Genomic DNA, 27,933 nt, shown 5'->3' with positions numbered 1-27,933 from the left:
AATCTCTGGTTTCTAGGCCAGCACCTTAACCATTGCACTAAACTGAGATGGGATTTCACTTCTTGTGAAAGAGTAGGTCTTAAGCCACCGGCAACTTTTTAAATTTCAGTTATCACAATTTCCAGGGTGACAGGTGCACTAAAGTACAAAAACAAATTGAGATAGTAGTATGCATCCAGGATTAGAACTTTACTGTAATTTCTCTTTCCAGTGTTCTGTAACATGTTCACCATGGTATTTTGTGACATGTAAAATCAAACATGCCCACATATCCAGAGTGTTACAGATCTCTAGTTTGGAAGATAAGGGCAGACTAGATGGACCATGAGGTCTTTTTCTGCCGTCAGACTTCTATGTTTCTATGTTTCTAAGATGACCCTATTATATGATAAAAGTAATTTAGCTAAATATAAACTGAGGTGGCAAATTATTTTAATTCAGCGCTAAAGGCAGCAGCCATGTACTTTTCTGGTCTGTGCTACCAAACATATATTGGGATAAAGTCATGAAACCTGCGGTCACAATCTTTAAGTAACTGTTATAAATTATGGCAGGAGATCCAAAATTTAAATGTAGGTATGTGTAAAGCATATATTTCTTGCATTTATTATTCTTTGCACCCTATTAGATTTCAAGCAGGTATTTTGGTGCAGATGTTTGAAAAAAGATGCAGAGACATGTTAATCTTATAAAAATTTTCAGGTTGTACAATTTATATTGTTAAAGTGTTATTTCTCCAAAATCATTGTTAACTCTGCAATCCCACAGATATAAAACTTTATTTAGGTGGTTATTTTTAAATCTAGTAATTGATGGCGGCAGCAGTCCTGAATTGAAATACGTTTTTCATCTTGGTAACTTTATGAATTAATATGGTTCATTGAAGGGATATAAGGGGTGTCCAGCATCCCTGGCTATCATTTTGTCCCCCACCTGTAAAAGATAAAGAAAACTGTTAGTTAAAAGGAAGCACAATTGTTTCTATTATTTCAAAGTGAATATAGCACTGTCTGAAATTTGACTTTATTTAATAACAAAATCATTTTTAATTCTCTGGAAAAAATGATACTTCTATATCAATTACAACCTAAAACCATGTAATAATATTACATTAGATATGCTAAGATAGCAAATGGATCACTAAACTAAGTACAGCTTAGACAACTGAAGCAGCACAGCTTCCAACTTGTTATATATGTAAACAAGTGCCTTATACCATTTTGTAAGTAAGTAAGTAAATAAATAAATAAATACAACAATAACAACAACAGAGTTGGAAGGGACCTTGGAGATCTTCTAGTCCAACCTCCTGCTTGGGCAGGAGACCCTACACTACTTCAGACAAATGGTTATCCAACATCTTCTTAACAACTTCCAGTGTTGGAGCATTCACAACTTCTGGAGGCAAACTGTTCCACCAATCAATTATTCTAACGATCAGGAATTTTCTCCTTAGTTCTAAGTTGCTTCTCTCCTTGATGATGAGTGATGATGAATATGATGAATAATATGATGAATAATATTAATAAATATGACTAAAACTATTCCTAAGCATGCAATCAGTAGTGAAATTGCTTAGTGTTTTAGGTTTCTGATGATCTTAGATGAAAAATTCTGACACCTGGCAATGCTTCAGAGATTTAATGATCAGGAGTCTATGTTTTTATATCACGTCCTTAATCCATATGCTTACAGGGATAAGAACAAGAGCCACCTTCCTCTTTTCTAGAGGGTAAAAAGGAAAGCATGAGTAACAAGCACTTTTCATGGACTGATTCAAAATCAGTTTCATCCATGAAATAAACATTGTTTGAAAAATAAAAATGCAGCTTTCAAGCTATGGCTGATTCCTAATAATGCTCCTTATTATCCTAAGGACAAATTCTCATTACTTTTAAAAATATTGATACATATCACACTCTTAGGCCATTTATAAGGATCCATGAATTTATTAACTTCACCAAGAATTTCCAAGAACAGATTGCTTCATCAAGTAACTTATTTTTTAAAAAGGAAGATTTAAATAAATTATTGTAAAACAGACCCGTCACATAACGTCCACTGTTCTTAAATGTTTTTGTTTGTTATATGTGTTTGTAAATAAAAAACTATTTTAAAAAAAGAAAGAAAGAAAAGGAACCTTTGTAACTGGCAACAGGTGATTGGATAATTTCGTTCTATACCTCACAAGCCGCTAGAGGGCACACAGGCTTATACTTTGGAGAATAAAACACGGAAACATTGTTACTGGATGTCATGGACTTATTTATACTTTAATCCATTTCTTAACTGTTTTAATTTAAAACATTAACAAATATAAAATTTATATTGTTGACAGAACAGGATAGAGAAGTTTTTGAAGGGATAGGAGATTAAATACACTCAGTGGGTGCTTTACAAATTTCAGCTTCATTTTATTTAGTTATCTATTTATTTTGTATGAACAGAAACAACATTTACCGTGAGCATTGGCACAATATATCGCCAGTTTTTATTCAGGCTCTCAATAGAATTCATCTCTTCAGTGGTCAGGCTGAAGTCAAACACCTAAAACATATAAATACATTAACATTTATTGTTAATTCAGGCTATGATTTTCACTGTTGCTATTTTGTAAGTTGTCTTACTGTAATTGCTTAAAAATGCTGCTTGTGGAACACATGTAAATACAAATAGGTGCAGAACATATCTAAGTAATGAGAGCTATGTACTAAGACAGGGGTAGGCAAAGTTGGCTCTTCTATGACATGTGGACTTCAACTCCCAGAATTCCTGAGTTAGCATGATTGGCTCAGAAATTCAGGCAGTTGAAGTCCACAAGTCATTGAAGAGCCAACTTTGCCTGCCCCTGTACTAAGAGATGTGCAATGCTTCAGTGCCAAAGCCAAAAGAGGCTTTGAAGTGGGAATGGGTGTGCACACCGCACCTCCTTAAAGATGCAGCTTATTTAAAGTGATACAGATAGGTGTGGTATGGACGCACCCGCCCACTCTGAACCATATTTTTGTCTGCAGATCTAAAGCACCGCACATCCTAACCACCTAAAGAACACATAGTTTATTGTCAGCAAGCATGCTTGGTACATAGAAATAATCTTTTTCAGTGTTTTTTACACTTTGGAAAAGATCTAAGCATGCAAAAAAAAATTTCCTCATCTGTAAAGTTTTATTATTCTTAAATTGTGAAGTTATCTCCTTTATGATGACTTCCATTATATAAGAAAAACTGCTTATAGCATTGTAGAGAAGAAAACACAAACTTCAGAAACTTGGCAAAACTATTAATACAGGACATCTTGCAAGGAAACTAATATAACCTTTAAAAACACATACAGTGATACCTCATCTTACGAACCCCTTGTCATATGAACTTTTCGAGATACGAACCTGGGGTTTAAGATTTTTTTGCCTCTTCTTCCGAACTATTTTCACCTTACGAACCTGCCACCACCGCTGGGAATGCCCCGCTTCCGGACTTCCATTGCCAGGCGAAGGCTCCCGTCATTGGGAAACCCCACCTCCGAACCTTCCATTGCCAATGAAACACTCATTTTTGCGCTGCTGGGATCCCCCTAAGCCTTCCCTCCATGGGAAGCCCCACCTCCAGACTTCCGCGTTTTTGCGATGCTGCAGGGGAATCCCAGCAGGGGAATTCTGCGATTTCGCTGAGGCTTCCCTTGCTGGGAAACCCCACCTCCGGACTTCCATTGCCAGCGAAGCGCCCGTTTTTGCAATGCTGGGATTCCCCTGCTGGGATTCCCCTGCAGCATTGCAAAAACGCGGAAGTCCGGAGGTGGGGTTTCCCATGGAGGGGATCCTCAGGGGAATCCCAGCAGCACAAAAACGGGTGCTTCGGCTGGCAAAAGGGGCGAATTTTGGGTTTGCACGCATAAAGTGCTTTTCCATTGATTCCTATGGGAAACATTGTTTCATCTTACAAACTTTTCACCTTACGAACCTCGTCTTGGAACCAATTAAGCTCGTAAGACAAGGTATCACTGTACTAAGAATTTCTACTAGGTGGTGCTATATACTGTACATCTGGAGTGTAGATTACAAAAAAGTTAGGAGTTTTATTCTCAATGAGATATACAGTACAGCAGAAAACAAGTGCTAAGAAAGAAGCAACCTCTGAGAAGCAAATTCCTCAGTAGGAATTCATATTGATAAAGTTTGTTTATTCCTTGCAAATCATTCATCACAAAAAGCAACTTCAGAACATTATATAATTTGGTGAAAACTGGTGATAGTGGACAGTAGTGACTTTTATAACGAGCTGAGAAATTTGTGACCTTTCAGATCTCAGCAGCTTACATTATTGTCTATAGTGGCTGAATTCACTGGAAATTGGAGCTCACTAACATCAGATTCACGATTCATGCTACAGTATCTTTACTAATGTTGCTATACGTCTGAAGAGTTGCACGGAAGGTCTTCCATTGTATGCTTATAGCTGAAAGAGTCACAATATATTCAGGCATACTACTATTTTAGAAGCTTTTGTAAAGATCCAAGTAAGTACCATGAAGTCTGAAACTTTCTCAACATACCTACAATGCTATAGTTGTTCAGGCAAACTAGATCACAACATAACAATGAAAGGATATAGTTCATGAACATAGAAGTTTGTCTTCCATTTGAAATTTCATCATCATGAATGTTTGCAAAATCAAAGTAGCAGGTGATTCAATATGATAGCCTATGAATTGGCTTCCTGATTTAGACCAGTGCTGCCTAACACAGCTACTTTCTTTGGTTTATAAGATGCTAAACAGATTAATATTGATTTATTCCCCTGGATTAACTGTTCAACTCATTTCCCCATAACCTATCAAATTTAATTGACTAGAAAATGCAGGAGCAATTTTCTTTAGTGGGTTAAGCAAAAAGGATATTTTTTTTCAGAAACAGGAAACAAACTCAGCAATAATTCTTTGGAAAGAAAAGCATTGATGTTAATTCTGCTTCCCATCATTGCAAAAAGAGTAACTTTCCAATCATGTACAGATGTAATACCTCTCCAAGTAATATGTAGAAATAACATAAAAAGATAAACAAGCAAACATTTGCAAATTATTCAAAAATTAATCTCTCTGAGCACTTCAAGAGTATGCAAATAAGATAGCATTAACTGTAACACTTTCTGGATATCCATATATCTGTTATTTAATTATTTCTAAATAAGAGGGCTGATAGAGAAAGGATTTATATTTATCTGAATTTATTTCTAAAGCTTTTGAAAAATATCAAAGCAGTTATAACAACTTCAAAAGGGAATTGAAACATTAAAATAATGTTTGAAGTGCAGTTTAAAGCAATACAGTAATATGATACCACACAGAAATGTTGGATTCTACTGGACCTACCAAGATCAAAAGGGAAAAGGTTTTCTTTAAAGTCTGGGGAACAGAAGCTTACAAGTGAACATCAGTTAAATATATTGAATGCACAAAGTAGAAACACCAGATATATTAAACCAGTATAGTGTAGCAGGTTAAAAAAAAGTCTCATAAACAAGCCTAGAATCTTTGGTAGTAATATTTCAATAGTAAATTAGTTGATCAGCTGGAACTTCAAACAAATCAGAATATGCATGTGTGTTTTCATTGGCTCTAGTAGAATGATACTGGGGCACATCAGTTGAGAATTATATTCTTCCTCTAGAGCAGTGTTTCCCAACCTTGGGAACTTGAAGGTATCTGGACTTCAACTCCCAGAATTCCCCAGCCAGCATTCGCTGGCTGGGGAATTCTGGGAGTTGAAGTCCAGATATATTCAAGTTGGCAAGGTTGGGAAACACTGCTATAGAGGTAGCCCTCGGCTACTTACTGATTGGGACCAGCAACTATATCACTAAGTAAGAGACATGGTAAAAAAATAAAACACCAGTAACCACACCTTGCAATATGAGCTGTGGCTGCAGTCACTATGCAAACCACTCACGTTCATAAAGTATGTGACCATGACTTGGGACTTCCTACTGGCTTTTCCAAAGACATTGATTATTGGGAGCCAAATATGAACGTCACAAATAGAGGACACATGACCATGGGATGCTGTGACTCATATGGGTATACCAGTTGCCAAGCACTTAAACTATAATTATGTAATTGCAGGGACAATGAGATGGCTAATGCAGGAATCAGCTGTAAATCTTTATTTTCATTGCCATTGTAATTTCATGTGGTTGCTGAATGAATAATCAGTAAGCAAGGACTACCTGTACAATGTATTTCCAAGGAAAAAACACAGTTGAAGCTTCAGTACCGCTGACCAAAACTGCCTCCAGTAATGGCTTCATCTCGCAGGTCAGTCGGAAGTCCTACTTACCTGAAGATTTTGGAGTATGCGTGCAGGGGTAACACTCTTGGGAATAACAACTACTTTCCGCTGAACTTGCCATCTGTCACAGAATTAAACAAGCGGCTGTGATTTTTCTCATTCGGGATAAACAAAATCCAAAGTGTGCTATTCTGACAAGGGAAATAATATTTTCTCTACAAGGCTACAAAACGTTGGGCTCAAAGTTAAAAATCATGACATTCTAACATAGAATATTAATCAGGGTTCTTTGAATGGAATGTCAAGGTGTGTTCCTAGAATCTGAAACTCTGTTTTTTAAAAAAAACCTGCTACCTCGCTTTTGTAAATTTGATTAAAATGTTTGTAAAGCACCTTCTATTGCTAATCTCCATTTTAAATTACAAAGTTTTCAACGGAAGAATAAAAACATTAATAATGTATAATAAAAACAATACTGCACTAATATATAATTATATAAATAATATATAATAATGTTTACTTGCATAGCAAAAAATAACATTCTTTTTCCTCCTTATTTATTTATATCCCTCCTTTATTATTGTTATAAATAACTTCAGGGTGGCAAACACGTCTAATGGTCTTTCCTCTTATTTTTCCACAACAACAACAACCCTGTGAGGTGTGTAGGGTTAAGAATGAGTGAGTAGTTTAAGGTCACCTACCTGGCTTTTCATGTCTAAGGTGAGATTAGAATCCACAGTCTCCTGGTTTCTAGGCTACCACCTTAACGACTAAACCAGCTTCATTTCTCACTTAGGGAATTTTTCATTCTAAAAAACTTTGGATTATATAGGTCTCACATTCAATCCCTGACATCTCTTTATCAGTGCTTGTTTGAAAACTGGAATGCCTCTGCAACTTTTCCCCCCCAATATATATTGGGGTTTCTTGTTTTTTAGACTTTTTAAATGTATTATTGTTATTTTAGATTCTAACTATTAGATTTGTCATTGTATATTGTTTTTATCATTGGTGTGAGCCGCCCCGAGTCTACGGAGAGGGGCGGCATACAAATCTAATTAATAATAATAATAATAATAATAATAATAATAATAATAATAATAATAACTCTTCAGAATGGCCTAAGGCAGTAATGGTGAACCTTTTTTTCCCTCAGGTGCCAAAAGAACATGCACACATGCTATTGCGCCTGTGCAAGTGCCCACACTCATAATTCAATGCTTGGAGATGGCGAAAACAGCTTCCCCCACCCCCAGAGGTGCTCTGGAGGCCAGAAACTGCCTGTTTCCCAACTTCTGGTGGCCCAATAGGCTTGTGTTTCACCTTCCCCAAGCTCCAAATGCTTCCTTAGAGCCAGGAGAGGGTTAAAAACCCCTTCCCCCATCCCCCTGGAGGCTCTCTGGAAGACAAAAACGCCCTCCCAGAGTCTCTGTGTAAGTCCAAAATCAGCTGGCTGGTACAAACATGTACAGTGGTACCTCGACATACGAGTTTAATTCGTTCCAGACCCGAGCTCGTAAGTAGATCAACTCGCATCTTGAACGAATGCCTTTAGACTTTGTTTTTCGCGCCCAGATAACCAGAAGCAAGGAGATTCTTGTGCCACCTAGTGGAAGCTCAGCTCGTATCCCAAATTTGAGCTCGGGTGTCGAACAGAAATTTCGCTCGCGTCGCGGCTCGTAACTTGGAATACTCGCATGTGGAGCAGCTCGTATCTAGAGGTACTACTGTACGTTGGAGCTGAGCTAGGGCAACCGCTCACGTGCCAACAGATATGGCTCTGCATACTATCTGTGGCACCCGCGCCATAGGTTTGCCATCACTGGCTTAGGGCTAGGCAGACCAATGGCTTGATTGGTGTGGATATTAGTATTGGAATTATATTTCTACCCTCTTACCTTTCATCAACAGGATACTAAATTCACTTAGTCACCACAATCACTGCAATATTTCAGCACTTACACAACCAAAAGTCAACTGTTTACAAAATCGGGAGGGGTTGAAATACTTTTGCCATCACATCATAACATTGTAACACCAATTTCTACTGTACAGTGTTTAGCTCAGGGCTGGGTTCCTCCCAGTTCGGACCAGACCGCCCCAAACCATTAGCAACCTGCTGGTGACATGAAAATGGCGTCACAAATCCAATTCTGTCTCTGTGCACCACCATTTTGGGGGGGAAATTTTGGCAATTTTTTTGGTGTTTGGATTTGAAAAAAGCCCTCCCACCTGCCCCGGATTTATACTGACCTTTATTTCTTCGCCCGAAGCACAGCTGAGCAGCTCCTCAGCTATGTTTGGGGCTGACAACCACCTTCTGAGCATGCGCGATGTGAACCAGTAGCGAAGATAAGTGGACTCCACCCCTGATTTAGCTAAAGGTATTAATAAGGAATATATTTTAGGGCCCAGCTCTCTGCTCTTTCAGATCCTTAATGTTGATCTCTCCAAAGGCTAATTTATTAATACCTGAGAAGAATCTGAGCAGGAGATTTGTTGTGTTTTTCTGCCATTTTCTTTATCCCAGGTTCTTCCAGCAATACTGGCTCATCTGGGTGCTTCCACATCCGGTCGGGTGAACCAAGAGGACTGTAAGCAGTTACCGCCAGCCCTCGCTGATGGCAATGAGCTATTAGTTCTTTCTGGGCTAGGTAAGGATGGCATTCCACCTGTTAAAAGCAATGTACAATATTAATCAGGCTGGTGGCAAAAAAGCTAATATCACTTTGCTGAAAGAGTAGATTTTAGTTCCAATCACTGAAAATTTAGGGGAAATTAAGTCCACCATAATCTGAAGGTTGGTGGCAAGCGTGCAGCTAACATTCTGGCACATTGTATTGAGCTAGAGTCTATACTCTACTCTATATTTTTGTCTAGCTTAGATGAATATTTATGACAGATGAACTATATAAACAGAAATGAGAGCACAAAAGTATTTAGCAATGTGGTTGTGAATGAAAGAACATTAACATGTAACATTAGATAATGTCTGCTTGCTGCCAACAACAGGAACGGATAACAGAGAAAATTATGCACTATGTAAATGACACTAATTTAGCTAATTTCTCAGTCCATTTTCCTGGAGTGCAATTAAGGCTGATCAACCTGTTAATTTCCTGTAATATAGAACTGGCTCTGGAGTGGTCCAATCTTCTTGATAGCATACAAGAGAATAGAAACTCCAGGTTATCTCCGGGACCGCCTTCTGCCGCACGAATCCCAGCGACCAATTAGGTCCCACAGAGTGGGCCTTCTCCGGGTCCCGTCGACCAAACAATGTTGTTTGGTGGGCCCCAGGGGAAGAGCCTTCTCTGTGGCAGCCCCGGCCCTCTGGAACCAACTCCCCCCAGAGATTAGAATAGCCCCCATCCTCTGTCGTCAGGCATGGGGGAACTGAGATATTCTTTCCCCCTAGGCTTCTACAATTTATGTATGGTATGTTTGTATGTATGATTGGTTTTAAAATAAGGGTTTTTAGCTGTTTTAGTATTGGATCGTCACATGTTTATTTATTATTTATTTATTTATTATTTGGATTTGTATGCCGCCCCTCTCCGAAGACTCGGGGTGGCTCACAACAAGTGTAAAACAAATCATAAGTAATTCAATTAATTAAAATATTTAAAGATTTTAAAAACCCCATATACTAACAGACACACACACAGGCATACCATGTATAAATTAAATGTGCCCAGGGGGAGATGTTTAGTTCCCCCATGCCTGACGGCAAAGGTGGGTTTTGAGGAGTTTACGGAAGGCAGGAAGAGTAGGGGCAGTTCTGATCTCCGGGGGGAGTTGGTTCCAGAGAGTCGGTGCCGCCACAGAGAAGGCTCTCCCCCTGGGGCCCGCCAACCGACATTGTTTAGTTGACGGGACCTGGAGGAGGCCCACTCTGTGGGACCTAATCGGTCGCTGGGATTCGTGCGGCAGAAGGCGGTCTCGGAGATATTCTGGTCCGATGCCATGTTGTTTTTACCACTGTTGTTAGCCGCCCCCAGTCTACGGAGAGGGGCGGCATACAAATCCAATAAATAAATAAATAAATGTGCAGGAAGGAAAGAACTGAGATAGGACATAGGCAGCAGACTCTGTGCTTCACTTTGAGTTGAAGATAATGTGAGGAAGCACAGAACACGAAGAGAAGGGGTTGCTAACAACAATGGAGAAAGGATAACTGGGTCTAGAGAATTTGAGATAGTGGCCTAAAATATTTGATGGATTGTGGAATGTTGCAAAAAAGACTGAGTGGGCAGAGACAAAGTAGTGTTGATTGACAGATTTACGTTGCTGGGAAAGATGGATAAGGTTCACTTGAAGAAAGAAAGGCCAGTGGCAAATAGCAACTTTCTGCATCCTGGAAAAAGAAGTGGCTTCTTCTCTGCCAATTCTGGAGTGACTCAAATAGCTGAGAGATGGTATGCTGAAAGAGTAGAAAACTTCATTGTATGTATAGGAAATCTGGCATTGGGACATGGCAAGAGCAGGTGGAATGGAGGACCAGCTTCCAAAGGAGGAAAAGGAAGCTTACAGCAGGAAGGAGTGCTCTTTTTCCTAGAGGACAGCCAGGAAGAATAGAGTGAAAAAAAACCCCCTAAGAATGGAATTGGAATGGAAGGTTACATTGATTTCAAAGGGGAAGGGGGTGAGTGGGAGAAGGAGCAGTGGGAGATGGGGAGGGATAGCTGGAGGATGCCCATGGCCCATTCTGTTAAGGTAGCTATATTCCAAATGGGAGAATGATTCTTCAGAAATACAAAGAGGGTGGCAACTGTATCGAAAGGCTCAGGATGCCCTGTATGGGGAGAAGAGACAAGAAAGGACAGAACTGGTAAAGATAAAAATACTGATGGGCAAAGAGGGCATACGGCAGTGATGGTGAACCTATGGCATGGGTGCTACACGCAGAGCCATAACTGCTGGCATGCGAGCTGTTGCCCTAGCTCAGCTCCAATATGCATATGTTGGCCTGCTGATTTTTGGCTCACACAGAGGCTTTGGGAGGGTGTTTTTAGCTTCCAGAGAGCCTCTGGGAAAATGGGGGAGGGCGTTTTTTCCCTCCCCCGGTTCCAGGAAAGCCTTTGGAGCTTGGGGAGGGCAAAACATGACCCTATTGGGCCCACCAGAAGTTAGGAAACAGGCCGTTTCTGGCCTCCAGAGGGCCGAGGAAGCTGTTTTCACCCTCTCCAGGCATTGAACTATTATTATTATTATTATTATTATTATTATTATTATTATTATTATTATTATTATATTTATTATTATTATTATATTTATTATTATTATTACAGTGAACCCTCGAGTTTCGCGTGTTCAAGTATCGCGAAAGGGCTATTTCGCGAGTTTTCAACCAGGAAGTAAACTCCACCATCTGCGCATGCGTGCCCTTCCACGCATGCATAGATGGTGGAGTTTCCCCGCCGGGCAGAGGCTTCCCTGGGTCTTCCCCCTCTTGCCCCCGTAAGACCCCAGCGGCGGCGCGAGCAACGGCGTGGGCGGGCGGGCGGCACACGCTTGGGGACATCCCAGCTCCGCTCCCCAGCTGGGGAAAGCGCGCGCGTTTGGGGACTCCCTAGATCCGCTCCCCAGCTGGGGAGCGGATATAGGGAGTCCCCAAACGCGCGCGCTTTCCCCAGCAACGCGCGCGCGTTTGGGGACTCCCTAGATCCGCTCCCCAGCTGGGGAAAGCGCGCGCGTTTGGGGACTCCCTAGATCCGCTCCCCAGCTGGGGAGCGGATCTAGGGAGTCCCCAAACGCGCGCGCTTTCCCCAGCAACGCGCGCGCGGTGGGGACTCCCTAGATCCGCTCCCCAGCTGGGGAGCGGATCTAGGGAGTCCCCAAACGCGCGCGCTTTCCCCAGCAACGCGCGCGCTTTCCCCAGCAACGCGCGCGCGGTGGGGACTCTCTAGATCCGCTCCCCAGCTGGGGAGCGGATCTAGGGAGTCCCCAAACGCGCGCGCTTTCCCCAGCAACGCGCGCGCGGTGGGGACTCCCTAGATCCGCTCCCCAGCTGGGGAGCGGATCTAGGGAGTCCCCAAACGCGCACGCTTTCCCCAGCAACGCGCGCGCTTTCCCCAGCAACGCGCGCGCGGTGGGGACTCCCTAGATCCGCTCCCCAGCTGGGGAGCGGATCTAGGGAGTCCCCAAACGCGCGCGCTTTCCCCAGCAACGCGCGCGCGGTGGGGACTCCCTAGATCCGCTCCCCAGCTGGGGAGCGGATCTAGGGAGTCCCCAAACGCGCGCGCTTTCCCCAGCAACGCGCGCGCGGTGGGGACTCCCTAGATCCGCTCCCCAGCTGGGGAGCGGATCTAGGGAGTCCCCAAACGTGCGCGCACCCCAGGCGCGAGCAACGGGGTGGGCGGGCGAAGGGCGGGCGGCAGTGGAAGCAAAAACACCATCTGCGCACGCGCAGATGGTGTTTTTACTTCCGCACCGCTACTTCGCTAAAAATCGATCATCGCGTGGGGTCCTGGAACGGAACCCTCGCGATGATCGAGGGTTCACTGTATATTTATTATTATTATTATTATTATTATTATTAATTAGATTTGTATGCCACCCCTCTCCGCAGACTTATGGGTGTGGGCACTTGTGCATGTGCGATAGCACATGCCCACACTCTTTTGGCATCCGAAGGAAAAAAGGTTCACCATCATTGGCATAGGACATAGTGAAGACAGGCTGTTACAGAGAAAAGTAAAGAAAAATACAGGATATAGTATAAGGGCAGATTAGATGGATCATGAGGTCTTTTTCTGCCGTCAGTCTTCTAAATTGGATATTAGATATCAACCCCCGTTTCTATCCTCCATCCCCAACCAGTAATGGGCAGCCAAAATTTTTACTGCCACACTGTGGGTGTGGCTTATTTTGAGGGTGTGGCTTGCTGGCCATGTGACTGGGTGGGAGTGGCTTGCTGGCCATGTGATCAGGTGGGAGTGGCTTGAACAATCATCATCATTCAAGTGAACAGTGTCGCTCGCTGAAGTGACAATTTGCTTTGCGTTTCCTGTTCTCTCATTCCTGGGTTGCCCTCCTGCCTCAGGCTGGGTAGCTAGGCGAACGGGTGCTGCCAGAAGCATAAATGCTGCCAATGCCGCTTCCACCCACACCTTCTGCTTGCATATCAGGCAGGAGATAGCTACGTGAGGCTGGAAGGGAGCCGAGCAGGAGAGAGGGAAGCTCCTCCGAGACCAGGAAGGAGGAAAGAGGGGAAAAGCAAGGAGCGCAGACGCAGCAGCAGCAGGGGAAAAAAGAAGAGCCAAGCTGAGACGAGTAATCCAGGAAGGGACAGCCGGCAATCAGCTGGAGCTGCGCACACATCTTCATTTCTACTGGTGGAACTGCGTTCCACCCCGTCCTGCCTGCTGTCCACCCCTGTCCCCAACTAAGAGCCTGGATCATAGTTCCCTCTAAGCTGAGCAGTGAGCAATCACTCACTTAAAAATCAGAGTTTTCCAAACCTGCCCAGAAGCCGAGAGGGAAAGAGTGAGAGGGAAGGAGAGAGAGAGGAAGAGAGGAAGAGAGAGAAACAGATAGAAAAAAGAGAGGAAGGAAAAGAGAAAGAAAAAGAATGGGAGTAAGGAAGAGAGAAAGAAAATCAAAATCTAGTTTGAAACTAGCTCAACTATTTAAGTGGCATTTTGATATTGATAGAGTTGCCCTATTATGAGCTCACTGTTATAGACACACAGTACAGTATTTTATTTTGAAATTCTCTGAGGCAAAACAGGGTGGGTTTTTTATTTGTTTGTTTGTTTGTTTGTTTTATTATTTCTGTGCCGCCCAGTCCCAAAGGGACTGCCACTCAGACACTATACTTTTCCGCCCCCCCCCCCCCAAAAAAAAATTAGAGGGAACACTGGTCTGGATTCTGAACTGTTGGAGAACTTGGCCTCCAGTTGATTTTTTTCAGTGCCAGTTTTATTTGGAGTAAGAGCATGTCCCTCTATGGCCTTGGGATGGAGGAGGTAGCAGACCTGCATGGACATGTACCTTTAAAACTGGATTAGGTGAGAATGAAGGATTGCTTCTGTCTAAGCTCTGCCTGCTCAGGTTTCAGGAGCTTATGCCAACTTTGACATGAAGGCTGGGAAAGAGGAGAGGCAATGCCATTCAATGAGTGGGTGATGCAAACGGACGTACTCTAATACTAATCACTACATCTAAAGTCCTGTATTTGAAACTGGTTATCAAGGACAAGCAGGGGAACCGTTCTCTTTCTGTGCATGTGCAGAAGCAACAACAAAAAAAGGTGAAAATTGTCAAAATCTCACCCACGCGAGCGTATTCACACGAGATTTCACTCCGGGCGCATGCACAGAAATCTCACGTGGGGTTCATACACACATTTGGGGGGGGGGCGCACACCAGTGCTGGCCTTGAGATCCCAGTATACCAGTAGGAAAAGGTTAAGTGGAGCCCTTCACTGAATTGTTAATGTAGTAATGTATGTTTTTTAACTGTTGGATTTAAATTGTTTTTAAATCGTTTTTTAGAGGTTTTCATATCATTTGTATGTTCTGAGCTGCCTAGAGCAGCGTTTTCCAACCTTGGTAACTTGAAGATATTTGGACTTCAACTCCCAGAATTCCCCAGCCAGCATTCAGAGTGGGCCTTCTCCAGGTCTCGTCAACTAAACAATGTCGGTTGGCGGGCCCCAGGGGAAGAGCCTTCTCTGTGGCGGCCCCGGCCCTCTGGAACCAACTCCCCCCGGAGATTAGAACTGCCCCTACTCTCCTTGCCTTCCGTAAGCTCCTTAAGACCCACCTTTGTCGTCAGGCATGGGGGAACTGAGACATCTGCCCCGGGCATATACAATTTATGAATGGTATGTCTGGATGTATGTTTGTTTAGAAAATGGGGTTTTTAAAATATTTTTAAACAGTAATTTAGATTTGTTGTAAATTGTTTTCACTTTGCTGTGAGCGGCCCCGAGTCTGCGGAGAGGGGCGGCATACAAATCTAAATAATAAATAATAAATAAATAAATAAATTCCTTGAGAGGGGTAGTGGTGCTGGCAGCTTTGAAAGGGGAAGGTATGGTACACCCCCTCCTTAAGAAGCTACTTTTTGACCTAGGTAGGTTGACATGCCTCTCAAAAAACCCTCACAACGTTTCTTTTACACTGCATTTCCTTTAATCATGACCTTAAGAATCAATCGCATCCTTGTGATTCTTTTATCCTTTTCTCTTACCTGTAGAACAGCTGGCTTGACAGAAGCTATGCTGAGAACATCATCTATTTGTCGGCTATTGAAATTTGAAAGTCCAATAGCTTTCACCAAGCCTTTTTCCACCAATTTTTCCATAGCCTTCCATGTATCTTTGTAGTCAATATAATCGTAACGCATTGTACCATCAGGATTCTTGGGGAAGAGATTATTTCCTCGCCTATTATAAAAAAATAGATAGCAAATCCATTGGAAACACCATTAAGAACAAATACACTTTAAAATAATTACTTAACTATTTATTAGTTAAATTTTTATAGCATTATGATATGCCTAATAAATCCCAGTGACCAGTCAGGTCCCACAGAGTTGGCCTTCGCCAGGTTCTGTCAGTTAGGCAATGCCGCCTGGTGGGGCCTAGGGGTAGAGCCTTCTCTGTGGCAGCCCCGGCCCTTTGGATTCAACTCCAGCTTTAAAAAGTCATCTCTGCTGGCAGGCTTGGGGCGGTTGAACACTGGCATTCTGCTCTGCCCATATATATTTGAGTGTAATGGAATGAATGTGTGAATGACTGGTTTTTTTTGTAAATAATTGGGGGTTTTAGATTAATTTTATATTAGTTTTAACCTTGGGTTCCTCATATGTCTTTTTTTGTATTATTCCCGTTCTGTAAGCCGCCGAGTCTACAGAAAAGCATCCTTGGAGAGAGGCGGCATACAAGTCTAATAAATTGAATTGAATTGAATAAACAAATAATTAAATAAATTATGAATTATATAAATTTTCACAGTATTATGAACTATACCAATTAATAGTAATCCTCCAGAATGAACACGCAAAACAAAACACTTCCAGGTGTCATATGTCATGCCCCAATTCAAATACAGTAGTACCTCTACTTACGAACTTAATTCGTTCCGTGACCAGGTTCTTAAGTAGAAAAGTTTGTAAGAAGAAGCAATTTTTTCAGTAGGAATCAATGTAAAAGCAAATAATGCGTGCGATTGGGGAAACCACAGGGAAGGTGGAGGCCCTGTTTCCTCCCAGGAGATTCCTCGAGAGGCCCCATGGAGGCTTCTCCCTGCCTTTTCTGGTTACAGTTTCGGAGGCTCGGTTTTGTAAGTGGAAAATGGTTCCTGAGAAGAGGCAAAAAAATCTTGACCACCCAATTCTTATCTCGAAAAGTTCCTAAGTAGAGGCGTTCTTAGGTAGAGGTACCACTGTACTTTCAGCACTATGCCCAAGAAAGTCACAGAACATCAATGACATGATAGGAGTTGGATCATATGTAGCTTCCACAATGTTCATTCCCCCATCCCATTTTTTAAAAATGAGTACATTTCAGCCTCCATCCTTCTCTGTTCCCCTGCCATGTGTCCCAGGCTTAAATAAATAACAAATTGAGGTTTAATCTCTTAATTTTCTGTTATTAAAACGCACTCGAAGGCATGTGGCCAGTGCATAAGGTAGAGGTCCAGATAATCCAGCTTTAGATCTTCCAGAGTCTTCTTTAAAGCTGGCTCCACGTCTTCTGGGTGGTGTTTGGTGTTCCATAGCTTTGAGGTAACAAACAGCTCTTCCCTTTTAACAGCCTTTAAAAAGAAGAACGGCGAATCATTATTATTGTTTCAAATATTTCCGAATACAAGTGAAGACATGTCACCAAAGAAGAGCACCATAAAAAAGCACTAACTTACACATTGCTAAATTCAGTATCACCGTATTAATATTTCAGATTCTATTTCTGGCTGAGGAAAAGGGAATGAATGGACGAATCTGTGTAGAATGGGAGACGCTTCACTCCAGAGTACAAATAAGGAAGAACTTCCTGATGGCAGAACGATCAACCAGTGGAACAACCTACCAGCGGACGTTGTGAATTCCAATACTCTGGACATTTTTAAGAGGAAATTGGACTGCCATTTGGCTAGGATGCTATAGGGTTCCTGCTTAGGCAGGGGGTTGGACTTGATGACCCGCATGGTCCCTTCCAACTCTAACAATGAATGAATGAATGAATGAATGAATGAATGAATGAATGAATGAATGAATGAATGAATAAATAAATAAATAAATAAACAAACAAATAAACAAACAAATAAACAAACAAATAAATACACAAACAAATAAATACATAAATAAACAAACAAATAAACAAACAAACAAACAAATAAAGTTCTAAAATTCATTTCTGTGAAAAGGTGCTGTGTTTCAAAGCTTTAACACAGTGTTTCCCAACCGTGGCAACTTGAAGATATTTGGACTTCAACTCCCAGAATTCCACAGCCAGCAAATGCTGACTGGGGAATTCTGGGAGTTGAAGTCCAGATATCTTCAAGTGGTCAAGGTTGGGAAACACTGCTTTAACATACCACCGTGCCGCATTTAACATAATGATGTTCACTTTATTGCCAAACATAATAAGCGAACTTTCATTCTGTCTAAATTATGCTTGGCATATTTTCTCCTTCCTTCTAATTCATGCGTTCACTTCCAGAGTTTTTTGAAGCAGAAACATGATCAAATTGACAATTAGAAGCTATCATGACAATAATTCTTTTTTTTTTGAGATATTAACAGTTCATCTTTTCATTTTAAGTCCATTCCTTATTTATCTAGTCATAATCTACCTTAGTGTTTCTTCCTTCAAGTTGAGTTCATCTTTTGAGGATTTGAAGAGTACAGTATGTCCATATTTTCATGCTGCCAATATTAAAATAGTTTGCCCCAGCCTTCTAAGAGGTTTTTTCCCCCCTGGCTCAATTTGCAATCCACTTTCCCCTACACATCTCTCATTCAAGCAGGAACCAGGTTCAACACTGCTTAATTTTCAAATTCAGAAATATCATCTGATAAAACTTTATCTCTCCATCCTAATTTTAAATATGTTCCTTTTTAACAGGAACTCAGAGAAATTCTTTAATAAATACTTTATTTATTGTCATTTTATGTGTATACACAGTATACATATGCAACGAAAGTCACATGACACTAGAGACCAGTCCCAGCACACATAACAATCCAAAATAAAATAAAATAAAATAAATAAATAAATAAATAAATAAATAAAATAAAATAAATAAAATAAAATAAATAAAATAATAAAATAAAAATGCCCCACCCATCACAAATTCCCCACCCTGAACCACCCAAACATCTACACCAGTGTTTTTCAACCAGTGTGCCGTGAGACATGGTCAGGTGTGCCGTGGGGAAATTAAACAAGTTACGACCTGCGTGCCAGATATGGCCCGCGGAGGCCATTTATCCGGCCTGCTGCCAGCCACCTCCATCTGAACATAAACATTCCCGTCACAATCCCTCCAGCTGTCAGCGACAGGAAGAGTGGAGGCACAGGGAACACTCACTGACCAATTATCTTCTAGGATTCATCCCGACCACTAGTGATGAAGCAATAGCAGGCCCCCTCTCATCCACACCCAGGAAGGTCCCGCTTGGGCTGCCGCGCACTTGTCATTGTGTGGCTGCAATGAGTAGTTGAAGCTGCTACTCCTCCCCATGGTCCTGATTTCTAATCCTGGTCAGGACTGGAGGTAAATGTTATTTTGGTTGGTGGTGTGCCTCAGGATTTTGTAAATGTAAAAAATGTGCCACGGCTCAAAAAAGGTTGAAAATCACTGATCTACACAATAGACCAAGTGATTGATTGATTTTACCTTGTCAGCCCCAACAGTCTCCTGGAGAGCTTCACCTATTTCTGCTTCATTGCTATAAGCTGTAGCGCAGTCAATGTGGCAATAGCCAACACTAAGGGCATATTTTACTGCCTCTTTTACCTAGAACACAAAAATGAAAATAACAGTGGGTTAGAATGCAAGGAAGCATATGCATTTGACCAAAAAGGCTTCTCTAATTTAATAATTAAGAATAAGACAAATAAAAGAGTTGTTATGCTGTACAGGCGGTGGGGCGCATGCCTAGAAGACAAAAAAATGACAGAAGTGGGGGAAAAACCTGTAACTCTCAAGGTATTCTCAGAAGAATTGGTGCATTCCTTGGAGATTACTACATAAGCACAACAGTCAGAATTGCCACAGAAAGCAGCCTAACTTAGAAATGTGTATTATTTCTGTCCTTTGACAAAAAAACCGATGGCATTTATTTCAACAGGTTTTTCTCATCTACAATATTGCTGTGTATCTCATTATTTCACCAGCTTTCTTGGGTTAATGAATAGCTACAAATTGTAAGAATCGGAAAATGGTTCTAGGAAGGCTCTTGTTCAATCATGTCAAAAGTTCCCTGTTGAATTGAGTTCGGCTCCTGATGACTTCATGAATACAGGTTTTCTTGGTTGACACTGGGAAAGTGATTTTTAAAACTTCCCACGGCTATAATTTCTACATGATTTCTCATAATTTGATCAGGAGATTCCATTCTTTTTTTAATGAAAATTGAATATTTTGCCCGGAATTATAAAGTTTTCTCCTCCTTGAAAAATACAGTATGTGACTATGACTGGGATTGTTTTTTCTTTTGATAAACACTAGTCAAGCCTTAATTTTAGAGTAAAAGTAACAGAATTATTTATTTATTTATTTATTTATTTATTTATTGGATTTGTATGCCGCCCCTCTCAGTAGACTCGGGGCGGCTAACAACAATGATAAAAACAGCATGTAACAATCCAATCCAATACTAAAATACCTAAAAAAAACCTTATTATAAAAACCAAACATACATACAGACATACATTGCGTAAATTGTAAATGCCTAGGGGAAAGAATATTTCAGTTTCCCCATGCCTGACGGCAGAGGTGGGTTTTAAGAAGTTTACGAAAGGCGAGGAGGGTGGGGGCAATTCTAATCTCTGGGGGGAGTTGGTTCCAAAGGGTCGGGGCTGCCACAGAGAAGGCTCTTCCCCTGGGTTCCGGCCAAACGACATGATTTATGATTTATGCTGACGGCAAAAGGGGCTAGGAAGGATGGAAATGAAGAATATAAAGTGATCATGGAAGAAACCTAATTCTTTCACCCAACCTTTTAATTAACAGATAATGAAAACATACCTTTCTGTAAACACACAGAATTTAAGCTCTTACATACTTTAACTAACTTCCTTCAACTTAATAGTGAGCTACTTACTTGTCCAGCTTCACTCTTCCAAGTACCTAATCCAACAAAAGGCATTTTTTGTCCAGTGTGAAGCAAAGCATAGTTGCATTCAAAAGGCATCTTTATCTAAACAAAATATGATAGTTTATATTTTAATTGTTTAACCACACAAAACAGAAAAAAACTGCAGATTGGACTGCATTTGTGATATTGATCATGCCATTCAATTTAAGAAAATAATAATTGAATGAAGTGATATATTACATCAACATTTTAGTTAATATTCAGTGTATTCATTTTATACTTTATCAAGGGCAACAATTTTAAATTTTATTTATTTATTTATTTTATTAGATTTGTATGCTGCCCCTCTCCGAAGACTCGGCTCACAACAGCAATAAAAACAATATAACAGTGGAACAAATCTAATATTAAAAACATATAAAACCCTATCATTATTTTAAAAACCAAACAGCAACATTCACACCAAATAATAAAACAAAGTATAAAAAAGCCTGGGGGAAAGGTGTCTCAACTCCGCCATGCCTGGCGGTATAAGTGAGTCTTAAGTAGTTTACGAAAGACAGGAAGGGGGGAGTTGGTTCCAGGGGGCCGGGGCCGTCACAGAGAAGGCTCTTCCGCTGGGGCCCGCCAAACGACATTGTTAAAAGAACCACAGAAAGCATAAAAATAAATAAAATCTGAATAAAATGAAGAGAAACAACACACTGAAATATTACAAAATAAAAGAATAGCCTACTAAAACAACTAATCTGACAGCTCCACTGCCTACATGAACAAAGATAATTTGTTCTCAGAAACAAGGCCAAGAGAACAATTCATGCAAAATGTCTTTTGTATAACTTAGGAAATTATGTTGCAATAGGTTGCTTGTATTGTGTAATTTCAATGTGAATTATTTTTTGTGTATGCAGACACCTTTTATTATTTAGAACATTTTATTACTTTTTTAAGCCTACAAAGAGGGAAAAAATATTTTCAATGTGAATAGGGCTATATTTTACACTTTTGTCTAGCCTTGCCACTTTCACAGCACAGTAGAAAACGTTAAACACTTGCTCCATGACTAACCAGTGAATGAGCACCAATGTGCTTATTAAGTGAATGTGTATTGACAGATTCCTGAGTTTTCAAATCGCCAAATGCAAACATTGTATTGCTTTGTTTGATTCTTGAGCTATGTACTGTATACACAAAAATGGCCAAATATAATGTGTTTGTTTTGAACAGGGTTATTTTGTTTCAAATGAAGAATTTAAGATATTTTTTTGTATGCACGCTTCTAGATTCCAGGTAATTTATAGACGGGCAGTCCATAGATTAATTCTTTGTGTTCCTACACAACTTTGTGAACTATTGTTGGCAAAACAAAAGATTATAGTTAACAGTATGGTGATATAATACTGCTCCCCAACCAGTTATTGGCTGCCGATCAGTTTCCGGTCACAATTCAAAGTGTTGGTTATGACCAACATGGCATTGGACCAGAGTACCTCCAGAACCGCCTGCTACCGCACGAATCCCAGCGACCGATAAGGTCCCACAGAGTTGGCCTTCTCCGGGTCCCGTTGACTAAACCAGTGTTTTTCAACCAGTGTGCCGTGGCACACTAGTGTGCCGCGAGACATGGTCAGGTGTGCCGCGAAGCTCAGAGAGAAAGAAAGCAAGAGAGAGAGAAAGAAAGAGAGAAAGAAAGAAAGAGAGAAAGAAAGCAAGCAAGAGAGAGAGAAAACAAGAGAAAGAAAGAGAGAGAGAGAAAGAGAGAGAAAGAAAGCAAGAGAGAGAAAGAGGGAGGGAAGGGAGAGAGAGAGAAAGACATAGAGGGAGGTAGGGAGGGAGAGAGAAAGAGAGCAAAAGAGGAAGGAAGGAAGAGAAAGAGGGATGGAGAGAGAGAGAGAAAGAGGAAGGAAGGGAGAGAAAGAGGGAGGGAGAAAGAAATAGAGTGAAGGGGAGGAAGAGAGAGAGAATTTTTTTGTCCAAACTTTTTTAGCGCTCCCCCCCTGCTCAATGTGCCCCAGGGTTTCGTAAATGTAAAAAATGTGCCGCGGCTCAAAAAAGGTTGAAAATCACTGGACTAAACAATGTCGTTTGGCGGGCCCCAGGAGAACAGCCATCTCTGTGGCGGTCCCGGCCTTCTGGAATCAACATATCCCCCCCCCCCAGAGATTAGAACTGCCCCCACCCTCCTTGTCTTTCCTAAACTACTCAAGACCCACCTATACCGCCAGGCATGGGGAAGTTGAGACTCCTTTCCCCCAGGCTCTTTATATTTTATGTTTGGCATGTATGTGTTGTTTGGTTTTTAAATATGAGAGGGTTTTATATGCTTCTTTTTTAATATTAGGTTTGTTTCGCTATAATATTGTTTTTTATTATTGTTGTGAGCCGCCCTGAGTCTTTGGAGAGGGGCGGCATACAAATCTAATAAATTATAAATTATTATTATTAGGAACAAACTCTGAAAATTCTGAGGGTGCAACATGCAGTTTGACTTTATGAAATTATTCTTCAAGTGACTTTATGGGAACTTGGAATAAAAGAATCTTATTTACCCCCGCTTTTATTTCCCTCATCCTTTCTTGAAATAATTTCCTCCCAAAGGGTGGGAGCCAGTGGGTGGGGTGATGTGGGCGGCGCAGTCTCATAGTCCTGCACAGGCCAGATTAATGGCTTTGATTATTATTATTATTATTATTATTATTATTATTATATTATAATTATTATTTATTAGATTTGTATGCTGCCCCTCTCCGAAGACACGGAGCGACTCACAACAAAAAAACACAGTACAAATCCAATGATTAAAAAACCATTTAAAACCCTTAACAGTCGTACATCCCAGAAAAACCATACATAAAGTGGAAACAGCCCGGGGGAATCAATTTCCCCATGCCTGACAGCAGAGGTGGGTTTTAAGGAGTTTGCAAAAGGGATAAGCCTCTGTGGGACCTCTCTAGGAACCTCCTGGGAGGAAACAGGGCCTCCACCCTCCCTGTGTTTTCCCCAATTGCACACATTATTTGCTTTTACATTGATTCCTATGGAAAAAATTGCTTCTTCGAGTCTTCGGAGAGGGGCGGCATACAAATCTAATAAATAATAATAATAATAATAATAATAATAATAATAATAATAATAATAATTCGTTCACTTCCAAGTCAGAAGAAAGACACTGGAAACCTGGTACCTGTTTGGTTTTTAATGCTGTTTTTAATTCGTTCCGTGATCAGGTTCTTAAGTAGAAAAGTTTGTAATAATAATAATAATAATAATAATAATAATAATAATAATAATTATTATTATTATTATTATTATTATTATTATTATTATTATTATTATTATTACAAACTTTTCTACTTAAGAACCTGATCACGGAACTAATTAAGTTCATAAGTAGAGATACCATTGTACCCAGCAAAGCTCAATTAAGCCTGGGACTCAGTATTGCCTAGAGAATTGACCCTGCATGGTGCATGGGAGTCTGACAATCAATCAGAACACAAGCTAAAATTCAAAATCCAACAGAGGGCATAAACCCCAGGCACTCTCAGCATCTCTTCTCTTTTCTGCCAAGGACCTCAAACTATGTGGTTCCGTCCAGCATTAAAAACCAAACAGGTACCAGGTTTCCAGTGTCTTTCTTCTGACTTGGAAGTGAACCAAGATGGACATTTCTTCCAACAATACATTAATAATTCAGTTTATCCAGCATGAAATAGAGCTTAGTTATATAGCATGAGGCTATATATTCTACAATATTGGGACTGTTAGTGAGTTAACGGTGGGTCAGAGGAGGAGCCACTGTCTGACAGAGATGACAGAATATGAAAATATTCATCCGCTAATCAAATTGCTATTGTAGAAAATGACAGCGCATGTTGTGTATTTTCTTAGTTAGTTGGCAATTATTATATATTTTCAGAACAAAGAACATTTCTGAAAGTTCCATAAATCTAGGCTAAGAATGGAAGTAGTGGCCTATACAATTCAGCTTTGTATAGAGAGAGAAAGGAAAAGGAAGGCTTGGGGCACAGGTGTTTAATCACATTGTTCTACAGAGTTAGCTGCTATTCTCCCCCACTTTGAAATCTAATTATAAGATAATGTGAGGACAGAGTATGGGTGTACAGTATGTACCATACTTTAGTTAGGAAATCTGTGCAGGAACTACAGACAGGTCCATACCTGCAGTTTGCCACTTACAATTATTGCATTAGTCATTTTCTGAACACAGGTAAGCATGTAGGCCCCTCTAATACTGAACAGTTGCTGCTTTCAATACAACCTTCCCTAAAAATTGCACCCTGATAATTAGACATTGGTCAGTCTGTCAATCAGTCAGTCTGTCTGATAGAAGGTTTCAATTATCCTGATGTCTATTGAAAATTGAACTACGCCAAGAGTTTAAAGTCCAATGAATTCTTTTCCTTTCTTGCTGACAGTCTCATTTCTCAGGCAGCGGAAAAAGGAAGATGGGTAACTTATCTTTTTTTTTTACTCTTTACTGGCTTATGAAGAACATTTTGCTTCCAAGAGGAACATCCTGCAGTACTCTAAAAATTGTTTTAACAGCTTAATCATAAGAGGAAATTATGTTCCAACAACTCTCAACTATGCAACTTCCTCAGTTTTTGGTGAGATCAGCTGTAGAATTTTTCCATAGAGCTATTTCTTTGCCACCATTGTTATTTTGTTATATTTTGTGTGTGTGTGTGTTTTCTATTGTTGGTTGTAGAATATTTTGTTTGTTTGTTTATTAGATTTGTATGCCGCCCCTCTCCGCAGACTCGGGGCGGCTAACAACAGTAAATAAATCTAATATTAAAAGAAAAATCTAAAAACCCCAATTTAAGAAATCAGTCATTTACATACAGTCATACCATACATAAATTTTATAAGCCATGGGGAACGGAATATTTCAATTCCCCCATGCCTGGCGACAGAGGTGGGTTTTTAAGAGCTTACGAAAGGCAAGGAGGGTGGGGGCAACTCTGATATCTGGTGGGAGTTCGTTCCATAGGGTTGGGGCCGCCACAGAGAAGGCTCTTCCCCTGGGTCCCGCCAAATGACATTGTTTAGTCGACGGGACCCGGAGAAGGCCAACTCTGTGGGAGCTAACTGGTCGCTGGGATTCGTGCGGCAGAAGGCAGTCCCGGAGATATTCTGGTCCGATACCATGAAAGGCATTTTAATTATTTTAAGGTTCCCAGTCACTGGAAGTTGAGTGGTATTTAAATAATTATTATGTTCTCAATGAAAGTACTACCTATATACCAGGGGTTGCTTCTGGTTTACCTCGCTATAATTAAATTTATAATAAAAATAATCTATTTGATACATCAAATATAGAAAATTTAGTCTGCAAATTGTACAAGCATTCAAAGATATGAAATCCCATTTCTTTTATTTACATCTTTCAAATTACAAATTGAAATATGTGTTTGCCTTCTTTCTTCAAAGTGATACAGCTACTGATGCATGCATTTTAGTCAGGACCCTTTAAATTTTTTAGACAGAACAACAGGCAGCAATACTAAAAGGCAGCAAACCAAAGCTGAAAGCATAACAGTGACACACTATGTTCAATCACATATCCACCACATAATATATTCTAGTATCTTCAAGCCAGAATAATTGATTCATTGCTACGATTAAAATTAGATTGTACTGCTTGTCCAATTTTCCTGTTCCAGACATATTATGCAAAGATCTAGCTCTCTATAGAGAAGACTTTAATGCTGAGAAAAGTGAAAGAAAATAAAAGAGGATGTGGCCCACAACAAGGTAGAAAGACACAATTACAGCAATGATAGGTGTACCATTGGAAGACCAATTTAGGGACAGATTGTCATGGGAAAAGTCTATCTATGTGATTGTTAAGAGCTAGTATAGCATCAACTTGATGTAGCAGATACTTCTGCAGTCACAACTTCTACACCTGTGTGTGTATAAGTTGCACATACTGAAACTCTATACAGCTGTTATAAAAGCAGTTTTGTACAAGGAAATGCTCTGTTATTCCTAACATACATTAGCATAGAGAGGGGGAACAATAAATCTTGATTGTGATCTCTATTAAATATATTTAATGGTTGTTTTTTTAATGTTCCTGGGAACAAAGCCATCAGCTTATCATAACTGCTCCTTGTCCAGCAAGAAATGTGACATAAGTCTCAGAAATAAATCCTACGGTACCACTTAAATGGTGTCCCAGAAAATATGGATAGGACTAGGACTTCCATCCTTCTAAGGTCGGTTAAAACGAGGATCCAGATTGTTGGGGGCAATATGCTGACTCTATAAACCGCTTAGAGCAGGGATGTCCAACCTTGATAATTTTAAGACTTGTGGACTTCAATGCTCATTTGTGCTTCAAATGGGCTAACTCAGAATTCTTCAAACTTGGCAATTTTAAAACTGGTGTACTTCAACTCCCAGAATTCTCTGGGTGGAGAATTCTGGGAGTTGAAGTCCACAAGTCTTAAAGTTGCCAAGGTTGGAGAGCCCTGGCTTAGAGAGGGCTGTAAAGCACTATAAAGCGCTTCTCTTATTAGAATCAATATCATATATATACAGTAAACAATGTTATTTCTTTATATACTACCGATACATACTTGACTGACAAACAAACAAACAAACAAACAAACAAACAAACAAACGAATGAATGAATAAATGAATAAATAAAATAAGCAGTTTTCAAGTCTAAGTGCTATTGGTCTCTTACACACTTAAGTAAAATTTCCACTAAGGCATACCACTAAACCTGCAGTTTGAAATACACAATCAGGCATTGTGATTAATGTTCTAATATTCTCTTAATATTCCCTGCTGCATTTAATTCTTTTCCCGTTGGTCTAGATTGGAGATTCCTCCCAGTCCAGCCACACGTTTCACCCCACCCCATGACTTTGCACAAACCAGACTGACGTAAATCAAGACAAAGGAGATTAACTTCGGGAAAGTCACAATCGCTCACTCACCGCGCACCGCTTCGAGCTCTCCAGTCCTTCTCTGGAATTCAAAAGAAAATAATAAAACACACACACACCCTCGCCTCTGAATTTAACGTTTCCGTTTCCGGGTTTGAAATTTAACCGAGCATTCCTCTTTCTATCTGACTTTTCCAAGCCACGTGAGCTTGCGGGGCACCGTATTTCCCTTATTTTGCAAGTTTGCCGGCAGCAGAAGCCAATTTCACTGGACCCTGGCCGCGGAATTTATGGAAGAAAAAAAATCCGCTTACTTGATCGGCTTTGGGGCATATGTCCCTCTCCTACTGTTCTAGTGTTCAAATTTACCTATACTGTACCTACTTTGCTTTTGCTCATGTTTATACCTGTTATCTTGCACACGTTTTGATAGATAGATAGATAGATA

General features: G+C 40.5%; 1 protein-coding gene across 1 annotated transcript; it reads right to left on the bottom strand.

Annotated features, from left to right (window-relative positions):
• Positions 1-680: 680 nt before the first annotated feature.
• Positions 681-27,684, bottom strand: AKR1A1 (aldo-keto reductase family 1 member A1). The gene is made up of 9 exons (XM_070745000.1): positions 27,537-27,684; positions 20,565-20,660; positions 19,136-19,255; positions 16,899-17,050; positions 15,483-15,678; positions 8,757-8,956; positions 6,330-6,402; positions 2,461-2,547; positions 681-933 (listed from the first exon to the last, which is right to left on the bottom strand). The coding sequence occupies exons 2-9, from the start codon at positions 20,652-20,654 to the stop codon at positions 868-870; spliced, it is 984 nt and encodes a 327-aa protein (XP_070601101.1). The 5' UTR covers positions 20,655-20,660; positions 27,537-27,684; the 3' UTR covers positions 681-867.
• Between the last annotated feature and the right edge of the window lie 249 nt (positions 27,685-27,933).

This window comes from Erythrolamprus reginae, chromosome 3, assembly GCF_031021105.1.
Source record: "Erythrolamprus reginae isolate rEryReg1 chromosome 3, rEryReg1.hap1, whole genome shotgun sequence".
NCBI classification, from domain to species: Eukaryota; Metazoa; Chordata; class Lepidosauria; order Squamata; family Dipsadidae; genus Erythrolamprus; species Erythrolamprus reginae.
Note: the sequence above shows the minus strand (reverse complement) of the source record. Positions and strands in the feature narration are given on the sequence as shown.

What these genes read in the sequence shown, in the direction of transcription:
- AKR1A1 (XM_070745000.1), bottom strand. Translation starts at nt 20,654, where the DNA reads ATGCCTTTTGAATGCAACTATGCTTTGCTTCACACTGGACAAAAAATG. An exon ending in CACTGGCCACATGCCTTCGA is followed by an intron (nt 15,679 to 16,898) that starts GTGCGTTTTAAT and finishes TTTTTATAATAG; the next exon opens with GCGAGGAAATAATCTCTTCC. An exon ending in ATATTGTGCCAATGCTCACG is followed by an intron (nt 934 to 2,460) that starts GTAAATGTTGTT and finishes TATCTTTTACAG; the next exon opens with GTGGGGGACAAAATGATAGC.